Source organism: Rhinoderma darwinii, chromosome 4, assembly GCF_050947455.1.
Source record: "Rhinoderma darwinii isolate aRhiDar2 chromosome 4, aRhiDar2.hap1, whole genome shotgun sequence".
Taxonomy (NCBI): Eukaryota; Metazoa; Chordata; class Amphibia; order Anura; family Rhinodermatidae; genus Rhinoderma; species Rhinoderma darwinii.
Window position 1 is genome coordinate 275,800,798 of NC_134690.1, and position 22,783 is coordinate 275,823,580.

The 22,783-nt window shown below is 42.2% G+C and overlaps 1 protein-coding gene across 1 annotated transcript in view; it reads right to left on the reverse strand.

Annotated features, from left to right (window-relative positions):
- RAB4A (RAB4A, member RAS oncogene family) overlaps positions 1–22,783 on the reverse strand; it is a 60,485-nt gene that overhangs the window by 28,786 nt on the left and 8,916 nt on the right. Inside the window, exons 2-3 of the mRNA XM_075862525.1 lie at positions 16,400–16,480; positions 15,813–15,927 (exon numbers count right to left, since the gene is read on the reverse strand). Coding sequence (XP_075718640.1) covers positions 15,813–15,927; positions 16,400–16,480 — 196 coding nt within the window. The remainder of the gene's footprint in view (positions 1–15,812; positions 15,928–16,399; positions 16,481–22,783) is intronic.

The following is a 22,783-nucleotide window of genomic DNA, read 5'->3' on the forward strand; positions in this document are numbered from 1 at the left end:
CATGTCAGGAGGGGGGATGTTATATTTTTAATTACAATGTTTGGCTGGTAGTTGGATAGAAATCTTTAACAGTTATTTGGTGATAGCACAGCGTACTGCAGTCGCTGACTGTTACATTAAGGCCAAAACAGGCTTAAACACTAAGGGGTTAATACACTCACCTACTCAACGTGTTTTGATCTATTATATCCTGCCAGCTTACATTGGCTACTTTTATTAGTGTGTGTTGTATGTCTTATTTGGAAGTACTTAATAAAAGTCAATAAAAGTTTAATTAAATATTTACTGTTTAGGTAGCTGGGAAGTAGGGCCTTTTTCTGCCTTAGGCATATTAGTAATCCTTTATTTTTTTGGCGCAGGCATTCTCTACGAGTCTGACTTATTCCTTGCTGATCCTTGTGAGCATGACTCAAAGCAGCCTGGACTCTCTTTGCAGGCTCAGTACTGGGATTTTTCCTGGTGCCTGCACATTTGGGTCGACTGCTTCTATGTGCCTCAAAGATGGCGTAGGGTGTGTACACCGGCTGGCGTACACACCATTTTCCTGCACAATGTGCCGGATCTATATTATTATCCACCTTTATCCTTAGGGTATGTTCACACGCCCTATTTACCGACGTAATTCAGGCGTTTTACGCCTCGAATTACACCCGAAAAAACGGCTCCAAACATCTGCCCATTGAATTCAATGGGTCTTTCGGTGTTCTGTGCAGACAGGCTTTTTTTTCTTTTTACGCGCCGCTGTCAAAAGACGGCACGTAAAAAGACGGCCGCCTCAAAGAAGTGCAGGACACTTCTTGGGACGTAATTGGAGCCGTTTTTCATCGACTCCATTGAAAAACTCCTCCATTTACGTCCGTAATGGATGCCGCGAAAAACGCGAGTAAGAGCAATTATGTCTGAAATTCATGAGCTGTTTTCGCCTGAAAACAGCTCCGCAATTTCAGACGTATTTTGCGCTGTCGTGTGAACATACCCTTAGGGCTTACATCTACTTTGTAACACGGCAGACATGCAGTAGCTTGTCTGGGACACCGCCACATGTGCTTCCTAATTCAAATGGTAATTATTGCATTCAATCCACCTGAATATATATGTATATATAAAAGGACACCATATCAGTTCATTTTATACCCCTGAGGAAGCTAGGTTTCTCCTGGCGATACGCATGGGGCTGGTCTTTGTTTTATAAGTGTGCATCCCTCTGCCTGGCTTGTATCGATTGTCTCAGTTTTATGATGTTTTAGGTCTGTGTCTTTTTGCATTGTATGTCACATTCAGTGGCGTAACTACCGCCGTAGCAGCCGTAGCGGCTGCTACGGGGCCCGCGGCATGAGGGGGCCCGTGTCGCCCGCCGGCACGTGCCCCCACCATGGCCGGAGGCTCCGCTAGCAGCCGCTATGGCTGCTACAGCGGGACGCCACTGAACACTACGGCAGAGCAGAGAGGCATCTCCCCGCTCTGCCATTAAACAAAAGACATGTATCCCCTATCCACAGGATAGGGGATACATGTGTGATCGCTGGCAGGGAGAACAGGGGATTAAATGTCCCCTGAAGTTCTCCATCACAAACCTCGGACTTCCGGGGTCTGTGTCGGCAGATCCATAGCTGTTTGGCGTTATCTACAGTGGGGGCTGTATGGCGTTATCTACAGTGGGGGCTGTATGGCGTTATCTACAGTGGGGGCTGTATGGCGTTATCTACAGAGGGGGCTGTATGGCGTTATCTACAGAGGGGGCTGTATGGCGCTATCTACAGAGGGGGCTGTATGGCGCTATCTACAGAGGGGGCTGTATGGCGCCATCTACAGAGGGGGCTGTATGGCGTTATCTAAAGGGGGGCTGTATGGCGCTATCTACAGGGGGGGCTGTATGGCGTTATCTACAGGGGGGGGCTGTAAAAAAGGCACTATCTACAAGGGGGGGGGGGGGGTTGTGTGACACCCAGGGGAGGGGGGGCCCCCAGTCAAAAGTTTGCTATGGGGCCCAGTCTTTCCTAGTTACGCCGCTGGTCACATTTATTCATGTTCTTATCCTATTTTAGGAATCACATGGATTGAAGTGGGATCCTTATTCGGGCCATTTATATGTCCGGCAGGTCTGATCTAGCTTTGGGCTCTTGCGCACGTTACGGTGTATCTTATTATGGATCACGGTTTGAATTTTTCTATACAACGTTTTTAACTTGTTGATCTTCTTTTTGGTGTCCATAAAAATGTTGGAGGTGCATGTCAAATTTTTTGCCCTTCTTTCTCTGGTAGTTTCAAGGTCAAGGCAGAGATCAATCGGGGATTTGCAGTTTTATCATATGGGATTGTCGTCCAGAACAACAGTCATCACATACCAACCATAAATGGAAAGTCGTTCTAAAATCACCAGCTTAAAGAGGATCTGTCACTACTTTATTAATTCCCTATCTCCTAACTAATTTAATAGGCGCTTTGCTGCTAACTATAGTGTGATTTGTTTTCAAAAACATTTATTATTTGCAAAATTATGAGCATTTTTCTAAATATGCTAAATTGGTTGCAGTAGCCAAATAAAGGGGACTCTTCACTCTGGGCGGTGCAATGATTTCTGTATGATTATGTCCAATCGTCATACAGATTCTCCCCCTTCCCTGCCCAGCAACACAGTGTGATCATATAGTATACATCTTCCATTCCTGACTGCTTTCAACTGGTGATATCTCCGGTTGTTTCACAACTGCGATCCTGGTGTCACATGAAAGATTAGAATCTTTCATATGCCACCAGCAGAACTGTTTTAGGTGGTCCACAGCCTGAGATATGGCCGTTTGTAGTGATCCCCCTTCCCTTCAGCCTCTGTCTCCATCTCCCACACCGTGTGAAGCAGCTTCATGGCGATACGACAGGGTTAGAGGCTGTGAGGTAGCTCCACCTCAGGAGAATTGCTGGTGTTGACGCCCATTTGTCAAGTATAGGCTCATTTGCATATTTCAAAAAAAAGCTCAACTTTTAAAATAAATGTTTTGGGACACAATTTTCACTGGCATTATCAGTGTCTATTAGAATAGTAGGAGATAGAGGTTCTGTTACTAGTTTAGTACTGCCCTAAGTGATTTGGTATGTATATACTTACCCCAAAAAAAAAAAAACAACAGGAAAAATCGGCTACATTTTCATTAAAAGCCAAATATTGTACTAAAGAACACATAAATCAATAATGTCCCTTGAATGCTTATATCGCTCGCATAGCTCTAGGGAGAACAGTCGTGAGGACAGAAGCTGTTAAGTGGAACTAAAAAGGAAGATGTCTACTCCAGATAATGTTATGACATCGCTGTAATTGCTAGCACTCCAGACCTGGTTGCTGAACAGTCTGCTACATTTCTTTCACTCTATCAAATTAAAAGAAAGCAGAGACCCTTAAAGTGTACTTATACTTTGAGATCACTTTTCGGAATAAGCGGTCATATGTGTGTACATGAGGAATAACAATATTTCTAGCCATTATAGAAGTTGGATATGGCATCATTTAGCAGTTTTCCCCTCTGCAGGCTCTCTCTCTAATTCTAATTCTCAGTGTTGTCTGTGCTAGTGTATAGAGCCTAACTGCAAACATGTCTGCTACACAGAGGAGAATCCTGCTCCACAATCTCTATCACATATACATAGAAGCTGAAGCAGAATGGAGGAGATTACACAGCAGTAATGAGCAATGTAGCTGAGAATCGAGCACGGGGATGAGATATAACTCTTACTATGCGCAGCTGCAGCAGTCTGTCTCTTTTTTCTTTCTCTCATTCACTCTGCTCCTGCTCTACACCACCCTTCCCCTCTCCATAGACTTTTATGGACAGCTCTAACTTAATCCCTTAGGAGAAAGCAGTAAATTTAGAGTGAGTGAAATAGTTGTGGGGGACTGATAACTTTGGAAACCGGCGTTTCTCTCTAAGATATAAGATATTGTACTATTAATTTATGCAAAGTTTGTTCAAAGTGCAGTGCCTATTTAACGAATCTATTTGCGGTTAAAGGTTATTTTCCGAGCAAATACACCTTAGGCTCCTTTAACCTCTTCACGACCAGCCCATGTAGATTAACGGGCTGCTGTGCTGGGCTTTTGACCTGCAGCCCGTTAATCTACGTGGTGTTAGAACAGAGTGCACAGCGCTCTCCCTGTGCTCTGAATCTATCCACACACGCTGCTACTAGCAACCTTAGTGCTGAGAGAAGACATCAGGACCGGATTGGTGTCTGTCCCGATGACGTGATCACCATGATAAACCTATCATGGTGTTCACAGCAAAGTTTGTTGCAGCAACAAACGTTCATGCTGTTCATTACAATGTTTCTCCTCCCTCCCTGTCAGATCGTTCTGAGACAGTGAGAGAGAAGAAGCTGTGCCGAGCAGCTGCTGTGTGTCTCGTATAAAGACCAACTGTGAAAAACACACAAAAAACACCTCCACATAGATAGTTTAGTGTAGGTAGGTAGTTCTAGTTTAGGTAGTCTATTAGGTAGATAGTTTAGATAGTACTCAGATTAAGGCAATTAATAATCAATTAGGGCTTATAATAAAATATATATATATATATATATATATATATGTATACATACACACACACACACACACACACACACGTAATATATATTATATATAGACATATATTTGAAATTTGTTAATACTAAAAATTTATAATTAGGGATGTTATATCTATAACATCATATAGATATATACGTACATGTAATATATACGTACACACACATATACTTATATAAATCGCTTTATATATTTTACTCGTCTGTAAATTCTAAATACATTGATTTATTGTTAGGGTTGTTCATAAATTTATTATTTATTAGGGTTGTCATAATTTAGTTGTGATTTAATTAATTACATATATATCTATTATGTGGTATAGATATACGCACACGTAATACATATATAATTTCAGGAGAAATTTCTTTACAAATGTTGGGCTGCTTTTTCTCCTTTATTCCTTGCAAAAATTTAAAATGTATGTTTCTTCAGAAGAAATCTATATTTTCATTTTCACAGACTAATTCCAATAAATTCAGCAAAAAACCTGTGGGGTTAAAATGGTCACTATACAACTAGATAAATTCCTTGAGGGGTGTAGTTTCCAAAATGGGGTCACTTTTTGGGGGTTTCCACTGTTTAGGCACCACAAGACCTCTTCAAACCCGACATGGAGCCTAAAATGTATTGTAATAAAAAGGAGGCTTCAAAATCCTCCAGGTGCTCCTTTCCTTGTGAGGCCGGTTTTTCAGTCCATTAGCACACTAGGGCCACATGTGGGATATTTCTAAAAACTGCAGAATCTGGGCAATAAATATGGAGTTGCGTTTCTCATGTAAAACCTTCTGTGTTACAGAAATTTTTCTATTACAAATGAATTTCTGCAAAAAAAAATTACATTTGTAAATTACACCTCTACTTTGCTTTAATTCCTGTGAAACGCCTAAAGGGTTAAGAAACTTTCTTAATGTGGTTTTGAATACTTTGAGGGGTGAAGTTTTTAAAATGGGGTGCTTTATGGGGAGTTTCTAATATATAAGGCCCACAAAGCCACTTCAGAAATTAACTAGTCCATGAAAAAAGTTTTGGAAATTTCTTGAAAATGTGAGAAATTGTTGCTAAAAGTTCTAAGCCTTGTAACGTCCTAGAAAAATAAAAGGACGTTCAAAAAACTATGCCAATCTAAAGTAGACATATGGGGGATGTTACTAGTAACTATTGTGTGTGGTATTAATATCTGTTTTGCAAGCAGATACATTCAAATTTAGAAAAATACAATTTTTTGCAAATTTTCTCTAGATTTTGGTGTTTTTCACAAATAAATACTGCATTTATCAACCACATTTTTTCACAGACGTAAAGTACAATATGTCACGCGAAAACAATCTCAGAATCGCTTGGAAAGGTAAAAGCATTCCAAAGCTATTACCACATAAACTAACATATGTCATATTTGAAAAAATCACCTGCCATCCACAAGGCCAAAACAGGCTGTGTCCTGAAGGGATTAATATGTTAGTTAGCGTTCCTTAGATTTAGAGGAACGCTTCTACAGTCAAATTCACTGCCAGTCACATGGGAAATGGGCGGGTTATGTACGTCACGAGCAAGCCGGAAACCCTCCCTCTCCACCATGCCGCCTAAACCCCTCCCGCTACTACTTTGCTCTAGTGTTCCGGAGGCAGGATAAAACTTTCATTCACTGAGCATGCAGAGGAATCATGCAGAGGCAAAGGGATGGATTCTGATCTTCTGTCTGGATGATGTGCCGACCACAGGGGGGGGGGGGGGGGGCGTGTCTAGGAGCTATTGCAGCGGTGGACAGGTGGTCATTACCACTGACTACCAATGAAGAGTTTGGGCTGTCGTTATCACGTGACTAACTGTGGAACCGGTGGATTGGCGAATCAGACCCCCAAAATCGACCCTCTGTATGTAAGTGTCAACGATAATTTTAACTTGTGAACACAAATTGCTGTCATGAGTTTTTTTAAAGGTTAAACAGCTGCAAAACGGTTTGGGGCTTGCTGGAAGAATAATGGATGTCCTATTGAAGTTGTATTTAGGTCTCTGGGCCTATGGTATTTGACCCTTTGTATTCTGCGAATAGATAAAAACTAGCGACATGTTAAAAACCCAATGACGTTTGTATTCTATTGAAATGTAAGGCTAAAGATACATAGTAAGGCCTCCTGCACACTTCCATCACCATTTTCACGGCCGTCTTTGACAGGTCAGTGAACCCGTTTTAGAGGCCGTGTGATTTCCGTGTGCACTTAGTGTTTCCGTTTCCGAGCATGGTACTGTCCAGGGTACTGAAAGAGCAGGGTTGTTCAGCGCTAGTCACTGTACAGGGTGCTGAAAGAGTTAATTGACTGCACTGATCGGCGGTAACTCTTTCAGCAACTAGTGACTAGCGCTGAAGAATGACCATGCTCGGCACTCGTAAAATACAATTTATGAAATAAAAAAAATAAGTTCAGAACTCCATGCGTTTTCCTCCTTCCGGCCTCCTGGAATGACGTTTCATCCCATGTCACCGCTGCAGCCAAACACAGGCTGTAGTGGCGGTCACGCAAGTCTGGATGACGTCAGTATGCCGGCCTCCAGGGATGACGCTTCATCCCACGTGACCGCTGCTGCAGCCAATCACAGGCTGCCGCGTCATACAGGATGGCTGGACTGGAGGAAGAGGAGGGACTCGTCACCAAGACAACGACCGGGGTACGTATGAACTGCTTTTTATTTTATTTTTAATCAGCAGCCTCTTCTCTCTATCAGTGATTGATAGAGACAAGTGGCTGCCAATTAGTGTAATATATCTGTAATGTACTTCTGCCCGCCCAGCCGTTGCTAGGCAACGGCTCCATCACACACGGACGGCACACGGATGCCTTCCGTGTGCCTTCAGTTTTTTGCCGGCCCCATTGACTTGCATGGGCCTCACAGTCACGGAATCTCGGACCAAAGTAGAACATGCTCTACTTTTGTCGGAACCGAGCAACGGGACCGTAAAAAAAAAAAACTGAAGTGTGCATGGCCCCATTGAAATGAATGGGTCAGAGTGCTAGCCGTCAGAAAAACGGCTAGCACCCTGAAGAAAAAGACTCCTTCGAGGAGATTGGACGATTCTGTATTTTACCATATGTGGAATGTATATGTGTAAGTATGAGGGTAATGCTATCTCTCGTATGGTCTTAAATAAAGAGAAGTCTTGCCACTCATGGCAGAGGCTCATTTCTACACCAAACAGTGCGTGTCGTAGAGTCTCTTCTGGCCGGCAAAATGCTCTCATGACCACTAGAGGGCGCATATGAATTGATTTGGAACTCAGACAATTGCATGTTAACTCCTATTTTTAAGGGACTAAGTAAATTCTGCAGTGACATTTCCCGGGGGCTCGTCCGGGATCCCAACACAGATTGAAGGTGGACGACGGCTAAGGATAGAACGGGGAACTGCACACAATACCGGTGAGTAAGAAATTTTATTCTTACAGTGCACTTCCCTCTTGTATTAGTGGCCATCCATGTATTGTCTCTTGACTAATTTTGGAACTATGGACACCAGTTGTCTAGGAGTTTTTGTATGTGGTATAGGAATAGGCGTGGAAGTATAAACGGATTTGCAAATGTATGGAGTAAAAAAACAGGGTTACTGAGAACAGGTTGAAGATTGGTTGAAAGTCTCAAAGGAATGCAGGTCCTACAAAATAACAGTTGTCATTTATAAGCAAGCAGAATTCAACAGTCTAATTCTATAGACCATGACATTCCAATAGAAAAGAACGCACCAAAGTATAATTTTTCTGAGCTATCTACAGCCTTATAAACCAAACGTTTACAGAAATAGGAGGTCTTCAAAGGAGATATGCCGAAAATAGAGACGAAAACATTAGAAAATGTAACAGAAGATACATCTAATCCAGATTTAGTTTTTTTGTAGATCGTTCCAGATACCACTATGAAGGATGCCACAAGACTGGGTATGATGTCACTACCGAAACAGAGGTAATAAAGAAAGAACCACTCAAACCCTCCATGTCAGCACAGGAGGCGGAGTTGAAGGCACTCGCTGAGGCGTGTAGACTGGCTAAAGGTAAAACCGCTAAATATATATATACACTGACTAGATATGCTGTTGGTATTTCACATGATTATGGCCCCATTCGGAGGAGCAGGGATGTTGTTGGATCCACAGGTAAGCGCATCAAGAATGTCGAGAGTAAGAGAACTGTTTGAAGCCTTGAAACTGCCAAAGCCAGTGGGTATACTGAAAGTGCAAGCCCATACTAAAGAAACTACCCCCGAAGCAAAAGGAGATAGACTTGCAGATGAGGCTGCAAAGGTTGCAGCTCTCCTGTCCCTCAAAGGGGAGGATGTGTTCTTAACCAGCATAGCATCTGGTCCCATAGACATGACAATATTAAGTAGACTACAAAGCAAGCCACAAGAGTAGAAAGAGAACAATGGCAAACAAAGCGTGCCAGTTAAGGGGAGGATAGCATATGGAAGGTGGGTAATAGGATGTGCCTACACAGTCCTGTTCCCCATGGTAACCCAACTAATGCATGGACCAATGGATGTGTCAAGAGAAGGACCATGTGCAATTGGTGGGTAGTCCCAGGGTTCAGCAGTGCTGCTGCCAGATTTGTTCAGGGGTGAATGATATATCGTATTTTTCGGACTATAAAAGACGCATCTGACTAGAAGACGCAACCAGGTTTTAGACAACAGAAAATGTGGGAAAAAATGAATATTTTACTGCTTGAACAAAAAACAACAACTATTGGTTAAAAAAAAACAAAAAACATTTGTTCGGTTTCACCACATTGGGAGAGCCATAACTTTTATATTTTTCCATCGTTTGAGCAGTGTGAGAGCTTATTTTTTGCGGGACTTTAAAAAGACTTTAAAAACTATGTCAGAATTGCTGTTTTTTGGTCACCTTGCCTCTCAAAAAATAGAAGTAGTGATCAAAAAGTCGCATGTACCCCAAAATGGTACCAATAAAAACTACAGCTTGTCCCGTAAAAAAAAACAGCCCTCATATCACTGCGTCTATCAAAAAATAAAATTAGTTAATGTTCCAATAAGTTAGGAAATAAAAATATGCCGTTGTCCAAGCCCGAGGGGGAACATTTCTTCTGCTTTAAGAGGCGAATTACATATCAAGGCCCTAAAATTAGGGCACCAGGAAGGGGAGCGCCCAAACATATCTGCCGGAAGCATGGGTGCCCATATAATACCAGGACAACGCTTCCCAGACAACAAATTCCCCAAACTGAAAATGTGCAGAGTGTGGAAGAAAAGGGGAAGGAAGGAAGGACATTTATCAGTTCGACACCGGCCTGTGTAGAAAGGATCGATCACAGCGTAACACACATCTATGGTTTTTGTTTTGTTTTTTTACCCTCTTATTATACCACCTGGCTATGCCCCTGATGTACTTTGCCCAGCTTACATGTACCCCCACATTATAAACTGAAAATACCAGTAATACTCCAAACAATACTGCTACCAAGCAAAATCCACGCTCCAAAAGCCAAATGGCAATCCCTCCCCTCTGAACCCTACAGCGTGCCCAAACAGCAGTTTACTTCCACATATATGGCATTGCCATACCCAGGAGAACCCTTTTAACAATTTTTGGGGTGTGTCTCCAGTGGCACAACATATTTGCCACTGAAATGGCATATCTAGGGAAAAAGTTAAATTTTTACTTTGCACCATCCGCAGCGCAATCATTTATGGAAAAGACCTGTGGGTGAAAATTCTCACTACACCCCTTAATACATGCCTTGAGGGGTGCAGTTTCCAAAACGGGGTCACTCCTCATGGGTATATTTTATTACTTCAAATCAGAGCATCCTCAATTGTGGACCAATACTTTGTAAATCGTCAAATTAGGCCTCAATTTTGCATGGTACTCTTTCACTCCTGAGCCCTGTCAAATGTCCAGGCAAAAGATTAGGGCCACATGTAGGGCGTTTCTAAAACCGGGAAACACAGCTGTCTTGTTATGGTGGCACAAGCTGGGCACCACATATTGGCATATCTATGGAAAAATTCCCATTTTCACTCTGCAACATCGAGTGCACACTAATTTCTGCAAAACACCTGCAGGGCTAACATGCTAACTACACCCCTAGGTGAATACCTTGAGGGGTGCGGTTTCCAAAATGCTGTCACTTCTGGGAGGTTTCCACTGTTTTGGTCCCACAGGGGCTTTGTAAATGCGACATAGCGACCAGAAACCAATCCAGCAAAATCTGCACTCCAAAAGCCCAATGGTGCTCCTTCCCTTCGGAGACATACTGTGTGCCCAAACAGCAGTTTATGACCACATATGGGGTATTGCTATACCCAGGAGAAATTGCTTTACAAATGTTGTGGTGCTTTTTTTCCTTTATTTGTTGAGAAAATGAAAAATTTAGCTTATTGAAGAAAAAGGGATTGTTTTTATTTTCACTGCCCAATTCTAATAAATTCTATGAAACACCCCTGGGGTCAAAATGCTCACTACACCCCTAGATGAATTATCCCTCAAGGGGTGTAATTTCCTAAAGGGAGTCACTTTTTGGGCATTTTCACGGTTTTGGTCCCTCAGGGACTTTGCAAATGTGACATGGCCTCCGCAAACCATTCCTGCTAAATTTGAGCTCCAAAAGCCACATAGCGCTCTTTCCCTTCTAAGCCCTGCCGTGTGTCCAAACAGCCAATCATGACCACATGTGGGGTATTGTTTTACTCGGGAGAAATAGCTTTACAAATTTTGTGGTGCTGTGTCTCCTTTAGTCCATGTGGAAATTATTATTTTTTTTAGCTAAACCTACATTTTCTTTGAAAAAAAAGTATATTTTAATTTTCACAGCCTAGTTCCAACAATTTCTGCAATAAACCTGTGGGGTCAAAATGCTCACTATACCCATGGATAATTTCCTTGAGGGGTGTGGTTTCCAAAATGGCATTACTTTTTGGAGATTTCCACTGTTGTGGCACCGCAAGAGCCCTTAAATCCGGATATGGTGCCTAAAATATAATCTAATAAAAAGAAAGCCCCAAAATCCACTAGGTGCTTCTTTGCTTCTGAGGCCTGTGTTTCAGTCCATTAGCACGCTAGGGCCACATGTGGGATATTTCTAAAAACTGCAGAATCTGGGCAATAAAGATTGAGTTGCATTTCTCTGGTAAAACTTTGTGTTACAAAAAAAATGGACTAAAAATGAATTTCTGCAAAAAAAAATGAAATTTGTAAATTTCACCTCTACTTTAATTCCTGTGAAACGTCTAAAGGGTTAAGAAACGTTCTAAATGCTGTTTTGAATACTTTGAGGGGTGAATTTTTTAAAATGGGGTGACTTATTGGGTGTTTTTAAAATATAAGGCCCTCAAAGCCACTTCACAACTGAACTGGTCCCTGAAAAAATAGCCTTTTCTTGAAAATGTGAGAAATTGCTGCTGAAGTTCTAAGCCTTGTAACGTCCTAGAAAAATAAAAGGATGTTCAGGTATGCTATGCCAATCTAAAATAGACATATGGGGGACGTTAATTAGCACAGATACCTTTAAATTAAGAAAAATGCAAATTTTTGCAATTTTCCGAAAAATTTTGGTGTTTTCCACAATTAAATACTGAATGTATGTAGCGAATTTTGCCAGTAACAAAGTGCAATGTGTCACGAGTAAACAATCTCAGAATCGTTTATGTGAAAGCATTCCGGAGTTATTACCACATAAAGTGAAACATGTCAGATTTAAAAAACGAGGCTCTGTCAGAAAGGTCAAAAGTGGCCAAAGCGGGAAGGGGTTAAAGTACATAAAAAAAACAATAGACATTAGTATGTGAATAGGCAACAAGCAGTTGTTCTAAACATACTATATAGTCAACTAGTAGATATTGAACAATGAGAAAAAAACTATTATAATAATGGTCCCATGTGCATCTGGACGTCATAGAAGGCACTTCCCAACTCAGGACACTCCTCTATTCGACAGACCCAAGAGTTGCGGTAAAGGTGAGGCCATGTATTATATGCATTCACTTGAATTGGGGTTGTGTAATACCACTTTTCACTGGCCAAGAGGGGTTGTTGTAATGAGACAATCCATTGAAATAACTTAAAAGCCTTTTACCAGCGTGATCATTGCAAAAAAGATTAAATTGTTATACGGAGTAAAAGTTTTAAATCATTGGCCAGTGTAAACATGAGCAATAATAGCTTGAAAAACAGCAAGAAACTGCTTGTTGGTCGTTGATCTAATCTTTTATGATGACCTAAAAATGATAGTTTGTCGATGTGATATTCCCTTGTGTAAACCGGAATCTGCTGGTGCTTACCAGACGAGACAGGTGGTGTGAAATAGTTGGCCGGAAAGTCAAGCGATCTCAAAAGCAAAACGTATTAACGAAAAAACATACGATTATTGTTACATAATGCATGGCTTTCGACCATTAAGAATTCACTATATCGTTGACCGGCGCTCGTTTTTAGAATTGTTTCTTCCCATGTAAAAGGACTCTAATATTATAGAGCTGGCTGGCTAATTGCTTATTGGGAGTGATAATAATGGTTATCTGTAATTCAGGAGCCTCAATCATGGGAGCAAAGAAACATACGGCACAGTAAAGTTTTCAGATTTATGGTCCATCAAACCTGTTTATACACTGAACACAGTATTTTGCTCTCAAACTAAACTGCCAACTAGTGACGTGCGTGCAAGAGCGCATCTGTGTCCACGTTGACGTATCTGTTTTCGTTCAGACCGGTCATAGAGTAGATCGTGGCAAGTGTGCCAATCAGAGAATTGCTCATATAAATATATCAGAGACAGATATATAAATATAAAACCAGTCGCAATACCCTATAATACAAGGACTTATTCACCATGGTCCTGAGACCCTCAGCGATCATCTGTAATCAGGGATGAAAGCTGGCAGTAAAGGTAGTATTACACGGGCAGACGTGGGCCGTTTAATCCGTTAGTGACCGCCCATTAGTGTTTTTACGCGGGGGCCCACTAACTGGCCACCACCGACACCCTGCGTATGATCGCAGAGTGCCAGTGTCTTCTATGGCAGTCGGGGAGCCTAATAAAAGGCCCCCAGGTCTGCCACTAGTTATGCCTGCTAGGCCATGCCAGAGGCAAGGCCTAGCAGCTGCCTGTCCGATTTGAAACGGACAGGCAGTAATACACTGCAATACAAAAGTATTGCAGTGTATTATAAAAGCGATCGGACGATCGCATATTGAAGTCCCCTAGTGGGACTAGTAAAAAAAAAAAAGTTTAATAAAGTTAGTAAAAAAAAAATAAGTGAAAAAAAATAAATAATGAAAAACCTACTTTCCCCTTATAAAATGCTCTATTAAAAAAAAAAAAAAAAAGGGAAAAAAAGTTACACATATTTAGTGTCACCGTGTCCATATCGACCCCAACTACAAAGTTATTACATTATTTAACCCGCACGGTGAACGCCATAAAAAATAAAATACAATGCCAGAATTGCTATTTTCTGTGAATCCTGCCTTAAAAAAAAATTTAATAAAAAGTGATCAAAAAGTCGCATCTACTCCAAAATGGTACCAATAAAAACTACAAGTCGTCCCGCAAAAGAAAGCCCTCATACAACTGCATCGGTGGAAAAATAAAAAAGTTATGGCTCTTGAAACATGGACACACAAAAACAAATAATTTTGAAAAAAAAGTGTTTTTATTGAGTAAAAGTAGTAAAACATATAAAATCTATATAAATTTGCTATCGTTGCAATCGAAACAACCCGCTGAATAAAGTTAGTGTTATTTATACCACACGTTAAGCGGCGTAAATTTAGGAAGCAATAAAGTGTGGCGAAATTGCCATTTTTTTTTAAATTAATAAATTATATGTACCCCAAAATGGAACTATTAAAAAATACAACTTGTCCCGCAAAAAACAAGACCTTACACAGCTGTGTCGACACAAAACTAAAAAAAGTTATAGCTCTTTGAATGAGACGATGGAAAAATGTAATAGCTTGGTCATGAAGGCCTAAAATAGGCTGTTTATTAAGGGGTTAAACAAGCACCGATCAATGAGACAGCTCGTTGATCGGCATTGGTTTGCTCCTTTCACAAGGCGCTGGCATGGGGACAAGTGCTTGTTACTACGATCGCTCATCCCCATACATTTCTATCATGTCGGCAGCACGTCTTCCTGTTTACACAGGGAGATTTTTCTGCCAACAACTATATAATATTTTTGCCATTTAAAACTATACAATCAGCTGATGATCGAGTGTTTGCTCATTCTTCGGCTGATCGTTGCCCTGTTTACACAGGGCAATTATCGGGAACGACCGCTCTGTGAATGCTCATTTGCCTGATAATTGGCCGGTGTAAAAGTGTCATAAGGGTACCCACACATTGTTTGTTGCAGATTTTTCTGCAGCGAATCCGTAGCAAAATACACATTTGGTGTTATGTACGGATCTTGCTGAAGACTAAGGGTATGTTCACATGGCTTATTTTCGTCCAAAAAACGGCCTAAAAATTGGAAACAGAACGCCTCTAAACATCTGCCCATTGATTTCAATGGGAAAAATCATTTTCTGCTCCGATGGGCCGTTTTTTTACATGGCCGTTTTGAAAAACAGCCATGTAAGAAAACGGCCGCAAAAAAGAAGTGCAGGTCAATTCTTGGGCCGTTCAATAGACTATTGAAAACAGCCGTAAAAAAAAAACGTAGCGAAAACCGCGAGTGGCTTAAAAAAAAAACGTCTGAAAATCAGGAACGGTTTTCCCTTGAAAACAGCTCCGTATCTTCAGACGCTTTTGAGTTTGCGTGTGAACATACCCTAACAGTGGATTTATTCCCTTTCACATTGAAAGCGTGAAATCTGCTGTGAAAATCCGCAACAGAATGAGTATGTTACGTATTAGAAAATCCACAGTATGCTCGGATATTCGTGCGAAAAATGTTCCACAGCATGTGGATAAGAAATCTCATCCACGTTGCTGGGACTGTAAGCCACTGCAGATTTTCTGCACACAAAAAAAAAACGGCAGCATTTTCATGCAGGTGACCTTAGTGTTCAATTCCCAGCCACTACAGGAGAAATTAAGCATTACACTAGGTTGTCCGTGCAGAACAGGACAGGTTCTCCAGAGCGAGAGACCTTCATTTTAGCCGCTCTCCACTCTGGCCAAGAGAAAAGGATCCTAAGCACGGGGACGACCCTCTAATAACGAAGAATATCCCATATATGTTACATAAAAATGCTTTTTTTATAAACGAGATAACCTCTTTAATAATACAAGTATTCATACCTAAATCGCTCTTGTCCTGCTGTATCCCAGATCTGTAGCTTCACATATTTACCACCAACGTTTATAATCTTAGAACCAAATTCTACTCCTATTGTGTGATTGGAATCTTCTTTAACTTGGAAAAAAAAAAAAAAAAAAAAAAGAGAAGTGACGTTTAGATCATAGCAAGGAAGCAATCCATGCACAAAAATATCAAGAGTCACACATCACGCCATGCGATAAATATCAATGTGTACCTCAGTCACGCTTTTCATACAAAAGTAACACCAGTCATCCTATAGAGGACGACTCGCAGCAAACCGGCATCCTAGATATACAGAATGCATTCTAGATTTACAAAACACATTCTCGTGATGGCTGGCGGGTAAAACCTCTCATTGCTAGACTGTTTTTGTTTTTTTTTTAAATCATAATAAAGTAAAAACATAAAAAACACGGGTTCGCTGACAAGGCAAGAGGAAAGGACGCAGGGTACATTAATGACAAAGTACATACAAACACGCTAGTTATATTCCCCTGAGGGGGGAAACAAGTACAGACTCCGCACACCAACACCACCGAGAACAGTATTCAGAGATCACACTTACATTTCTTCTCAATAAACTGGTGCAGCAAGCAGGATTTCCCAGTACCGGCATTTCCAATCACCAGGAATTTGAAGAGAAAATCTAAAAATGCAGTAAGATTGTAAATGACAACGGGACCTCGGAGACGCTTATTAAAATGACAGCAGGTACATAGGACAGGTCACACGAACGTAAAAACTAATTCGGACTGAAAAAAGAGACGTTTCATAGGCCGCCTCGTTTTGGGTTTCCCTGCTTTCCTTGGGATGGGATCAAGTTTTTGCATAAAACATACAATGTTCATACAGCCACGGGTTACGTTTAAAATGAACCGGTCACCGAGTTATAAAGAGAATCTATACAATGATTATTGTAATGTGCTTCACCCGTTCCTACTACACCTACTGAATGTCGCCCAAACTCCTCCGCACGTTGTATGACAATTACAGCCCCTTCCGTCCTGATTGGCCAGGAAGCATCAGGCACTTACAAAGACTCCACACGGAAGCAGCTACGACCACGTAGTACCTCTCTGCAAGTCAGGCCACGAGTTACACAATTCGCAAGTGGTGCACGCTTTTAAACAGCGCATAGTACCCACTAAAGCACAATACCAGAAGCGTCTCTTAGATTCTCTTTATTTAGGCCTCATGCACACGAACGTGCTTTTGCGGCCACAATTCCCCAGAAAATCCACAGGAGAATTGCGACCCCATTCATTCCTATGGGGCCATGTACATGACCGTGGTTTCCCAGGAGCCCGGACCACACAAAGAACGGAAATGTCTTATTACGGCCGTGTTCTGGAGTCCAGGCTCATAGCAAATAATGGCTGCGGCCATGTGCACGGCCCACGATTTGCGGGCGGCTTGCGGGTGAACTGAAAATCACGGCCTTGCACATGGCTACGGACGTGTGCATGAGGCCTTAGGCTGTGTTCACATAAACATCAGGATTCCGTTCATGGGTTCTATTAGACCTTTCCGTCGGAGGAACCCATGAACGGAAGCCAAGCGGAAACCATAGCTTCTGTTTGTATTACCACTGATTTCAATGGTAATGCTTCCGTTGCAATTGGTTTCCGTTTTGTGAGGTTTCTGTTTTTTTTTTAGTGGAAACAATAGCACAGTCGACTACGCCATTGTTTCTGCTAAAAAAAGGAAACCTTACGGAACAGAAACCAATTGCAATGGAAGCATTACCAATTAAATCAGTGGTAATACAAACGGAAGCTATGGTTTCAGATTGGCTTCCGTTCATGGGTTCCCCCGAACGGTCTAATGGAACCCATGAATGAAGACTCGACGCAGGTGTGAACAGGCCCCAAATGCAGTTTTTGAGCCAGACACAGAAATGGACACAAAAGAAAGGAGATGCATCAGTCTTTTCTTTACACCTTTCCTTCAGTTTGGATCCACGTCTGGCTTTGGCTCATAAAACTGAGCAAAAAATTGAGCGTGATCCTGGCCTGAAACTTTTTTTTCAGGGGGGCTCAAAATCATTTATATACGAGCAATTTTGCAATATTTTTACAAGAATCTCTAGAAAGTTTAAGGCATGCGTCAGTTTAAGATGTAGCTGCGTTATTGTGTTACAATGGAACAGTAATTATTACAGCGTTATAAGCACGACGATAAAAGACACGTGAATTTGCCAATACGTGCAATATGTATTGAGATTTTGCAAAAGATACAGATTTCACATATTAAGGCGGTATATGGATGAAACGACATATCTTCAAATCACAGATCAATGCCCCTTTAGCAAGTGCTCCATGTTTACACTGTCTGTTTGCACAGCCAAAAGAAAAATTCCAATGAAGCTGGGATTTCACAGGTGACAGAGCAGATTCACACAGTGCAGTCCGAAAACGAGACACCCATGTATTCATTTAAATGGCCGCCACGTAATACTACATTTCCCCTGTAAACAGCCGCTGAAAGGGAAATGAGAAGCTGACGGCAACTTCCCTCAGCAAAATCAGCGGTCTTGTGGCTCTCAGATTAAGGGCTAGGGCACACGCTGCGGAATTGCCGTGTTTTTTCTCGCCGGAAAAAATCCAGCAGAGTACAGTAGCAGCATAGTGGATGGGGGATATACTACCTTGACATGAAATAATCTGTTCTTCTACATACCTAGTAATAGATGGCACTCAGTTTAGCATTACACATGGGAGTTGCGTTTTGAGCCTACATTATTAAATGCATTCCGGTAGCAATAGGGACTAGAAAATCTTCCCATGTGATGAAGTCTTCCTGCCAGCCATGTTTACATACTTAGGTGGGTCTGTACACCCACTGCTAAATATCTAATGGCTTGTGGTTTCAGAGATTAAATAGTGGATGTCAGATTCCAGCTGCTCATTATTGATTTCCATTTGCAGAGATGACATGTGACAGGCTGCTCTCATAAATGATAGCGGGGGCTACTGTATAGGCACTGCTAAGTGTAATACATGGGGGGAGGGGCACTACCAAATGAATGATACCAACCCCATGGCATAAAAGCTTTATTGATTGGTACTACTGGTAGGGCAGCAGGTATTACGAGACAGGTACACAAATAACTCATGTTTCCAATCAGGTTCTGCTGATTACTTTCAAAAAGTGTAATGCAATGCCAGTCTCTAGGTCCTAGCAGTGCTGGCACTATAAGGCTGAGTTCACACAGAAAATTCTGCCTCAAAATCCCATTTCATCTGCCTGCACGCTGTTTGCCACGTTTTTTGCTCACGCCCATTGAGTGCCACGGGCAAAAACGCAGCGAAATACGCTTTCTCTGCGGTAAAAAAAATGCGAAATCAATGGGAGGCATTTTCGGCTGTTTTTTGGCGCGTTTTCCGACTGCGTGTATGTCTTGTCCAGTCCTGTAGCCTACTACACTGTATTTATAATAATAGCTGGTTCCACTTCCAAAATTTCAAGTTTGTAAAACCCTGTTCATGGACGTTTTCATTACTTTTAAAAGGGGCTGTCCCAGTATTAACACCCAACGCATTTTCATGTACATGTACGTGATAAACGTTAAAGGGAAGAATGGAGTGCGCTCACAGGCTGAGAGCGCTCCATACTAAGCGGGTGTCAGCTGTGTAATACAGCAGACATCTTACTGCAACGGGCCGAAACAAATATCACTTTGATTCCGCTTGTTTAACCCCTTAGATGCCGCGGTCAATCGCGACTGCTGCATCTAAGACGTTAGAAAGAGGGGGCGCACCCTCCAACAGCCCATCGGCCCCTGTGCTGATCGTTGTCATGGCAGCCTGTGGGCCTAATGAAGGCCCTCAGGTCTGCCTTCGGCAGGGCGTCATTGAAGACTGTCAGTATAACGATATACTGCAATACATTAGTAAGTTCATGCTCAGTTATACAGTGTGTGTATAGTGAATATAATTTAAGTCTATATAGCGTGTAGTAGGGATGCACGATGCATCAAAACTTAGATACTGTTTCAATACTGTGCACCCCCAAACGGTTCAATACCGTTATTTCATGTATTTCGATACGAAGCTGTGCGGCCGCACAGCTTAGCATTGTAACACATGAATGTTGTTCGAGCAGGGCTGCGTGATACAGTCATTGCTCCGCTCCTGACAAGTGCGCGACATCAGAATGATGCGATGCGTCAGCGCTGCACTAATGAGCGGCAGCACTGAAGACCGAACACGGCGGGCGCACTGCAATACAGCCCCATGTGGTTTTCAGTGCCTGAACCACCGCTCATTAGTGCAGCTCCGGCCGCACCTCCTCATGCTGACCGCGCGCGCACTTCCTGTCAGGAGCAGGGCAATGGCTGTATTACACAGCCGCAGCACCGCTCTATAACAGCGGAGATGAGAGAAACCTCTCATCTCCGCCATTATTCCTCTGAATGCTGCGATCATAGCTGACCGCAGATTTCAAGGGGAGAATGAGAACGGGGGATGCCCCTTGGATCGCGTCACAGGAATCCCTGTGACTCAATTGCGGGACATACCATATATGGGCAGACAGCCCAGGGTGAAGGACCCCAGGGCTGTCTTACCAGATTTCCTGTTGGTGGGGCATACTTAGGTATGTCCCAATAACTGCCTGTGTACTATCCGTACACAGGCTAATGTACTGGCATATAGATATATGCACTTCTCTCCACAACGCCCAGTTGTCTATTAAGAAAGTCATTAGCATAAAGCTAAAATAGTTCATAACTTAGTGAAAATAGATTGTTTTTCTAAATAAAAACCACTGCTGTTCTCTACATTCCACGCCAATCATGTCATGTAGAAGATAGGCCACTTATAATGTGGTGGCCTCTTTAAGCAATACATGTAGGCAATCATGAGGTTATCTAGATGTGCCCTGCCATCCGCTACTACAACCAGCAACATTTAGAAAAACTGCAGTATGTATATTTTGCAATAGCTTATTAATGTGGTGAGAGAGCCTCTTTATTAGTACATACTAAAAATGCATAATAAAATGTGTGTATTAATACAAATAACGGCAACAGTAATGGAGGTACACTACAAACACCGAGCATTAACAATAAAGCTATGTTCATCTGCTTTGGAGGCTCCATTAGGGGCCTCCGTCACAGAGCCAGTCCAGAACACCAGCAAAAAGAGGGACACTATAACAAAATACCCTATGGAAACCTACTAAATTCAATGAGTTCCGTCGGGGCGCAGTTGGTGTCAGTCATGTGACGGATCCGTCACTGCCGTTATTTTTGCTGTTCTGTTCTTATGACGGACCTAAACAACGGAAATAGCAATGCAGATGTGAACAGTGTCTAAGGCCTTATTCACACGACAGGGTCCGAGTGTCAGCCGATAAAATCGTCCGTTTTGGGCCGTTTTTCCCGGCTGGTTTGCATCCGTTTTGATTCCGTTCCGGGCCGTGTTGGCGGTTTTAACGGCCGATTTTGACCCATTTTGCATCCGTTTTTTTCCCTGCCCGTTTTAAAATCGGATGAATTTCATTTGTAAATTTTTGCCACACACTGCCCCCTGTAGGTAGTGACACACACAGCCCCCTGTAGGTTGTGCCACACAGCCCCCCCCATAGGTATTACCACACATCCCCCTGCAGGTAGTTCTACACAGCACCCCCCATAGATGCCCCCCCCCCACCTGTCTGTAGATAGCGCCACCGTTCCAGAAGTCCCTGACTTCAATGTTCATATATGAAGTCAGGAACTTCTCCTGGAGCGGAGACACTGGCCACAGGGTCAGGGATTCTGCTTCAGAAGTGCCTGACGTCACTGTGTCCATTTATGAACACAGTGACTTCTCCAGGAGCGGAATCCACGGCCACATCACCGGGGATTCCGCTTCAGAAGTCCCTGACTTCACTGTGTTCATATATGGACACAGTGAAGTCAGGGACTTCTGCTGGAGTGGAATCCACAGCCACAGCGTTACCGAAGCTGTGGCCGGGGATTGGGGATTCCGCTCCTACAGGGAGCAAAAAAAAAATATCCTCCTCCTCACATGCGGAGAAGGAGAGAGCGCGATCGACGGAAGACACGGCCGTCACTTGGAGCACATTCAAGTGATGGCCATGTACTACCCGGCCCCATAGACTTCTATGGGAGCCAGGCAAAAGGCCGAAAATAGGGCATGTCCCATTTTTTGACGGCCAGGTTTCCCGGGTCGTCAAAAAAAAAACGGTCGTGTGACTTATTTTAACCTCCAGCCACGCATACGGCTCTGATGTACTGGCCAGTACATCAGAGCCGTATGCGTGGCTGGAGGTTAAAATAAGCACATAAACAGTGCTATCCAGTGTTCTACCTTTAGAAATTTAACTACCTATGTATATCAATCCCTGATGAGGTATTGTTTTAGTGACAATGCTGAAACGCGTAGGATCTTGATACATTGATACATTGACATTTTTGGCAAGATTGTAGCGAATCAATATATCATAAATAGGGAGAGTTAGTCCTGGGTGCTTTGAAATATACCATTACCCTGGACACTTCCTTTTCGCCTAACACTTGCTTATGCCTGTTTTCTTGGAAATAGTGGCTGGTTGAGCCATTTTTTAACAAATTGATAATAAAAGTATTTTAATCGTTCTTTCAGGCGGTGAATCTATTAGTTTATGAACGACATCATATATCGAAACTACAGTGAATTAAAATCTATTTTGGTTTCATGGTTCTCATTGAAATGTATCTCTATTAGGTACACTGTTTAAAAAAAGCTTATTCTTCAATTCCGGGCTTAAAGTTGTGGGCTATGAAGCTTCCTGTCAACAGCTTTAATATTCTAAACTAGAAAAGGAACACTAAACCTAGAAATCAATGATAAAAGCTAATTCTGAGTTTTAAAAAGAACCTGGTGCCTTGAAATCCTGTCGGTACGCTCCAAAGAGAACGAGAATTTGAATGGAGTACTCTGGTCTCTTGTGATAAAAGTCA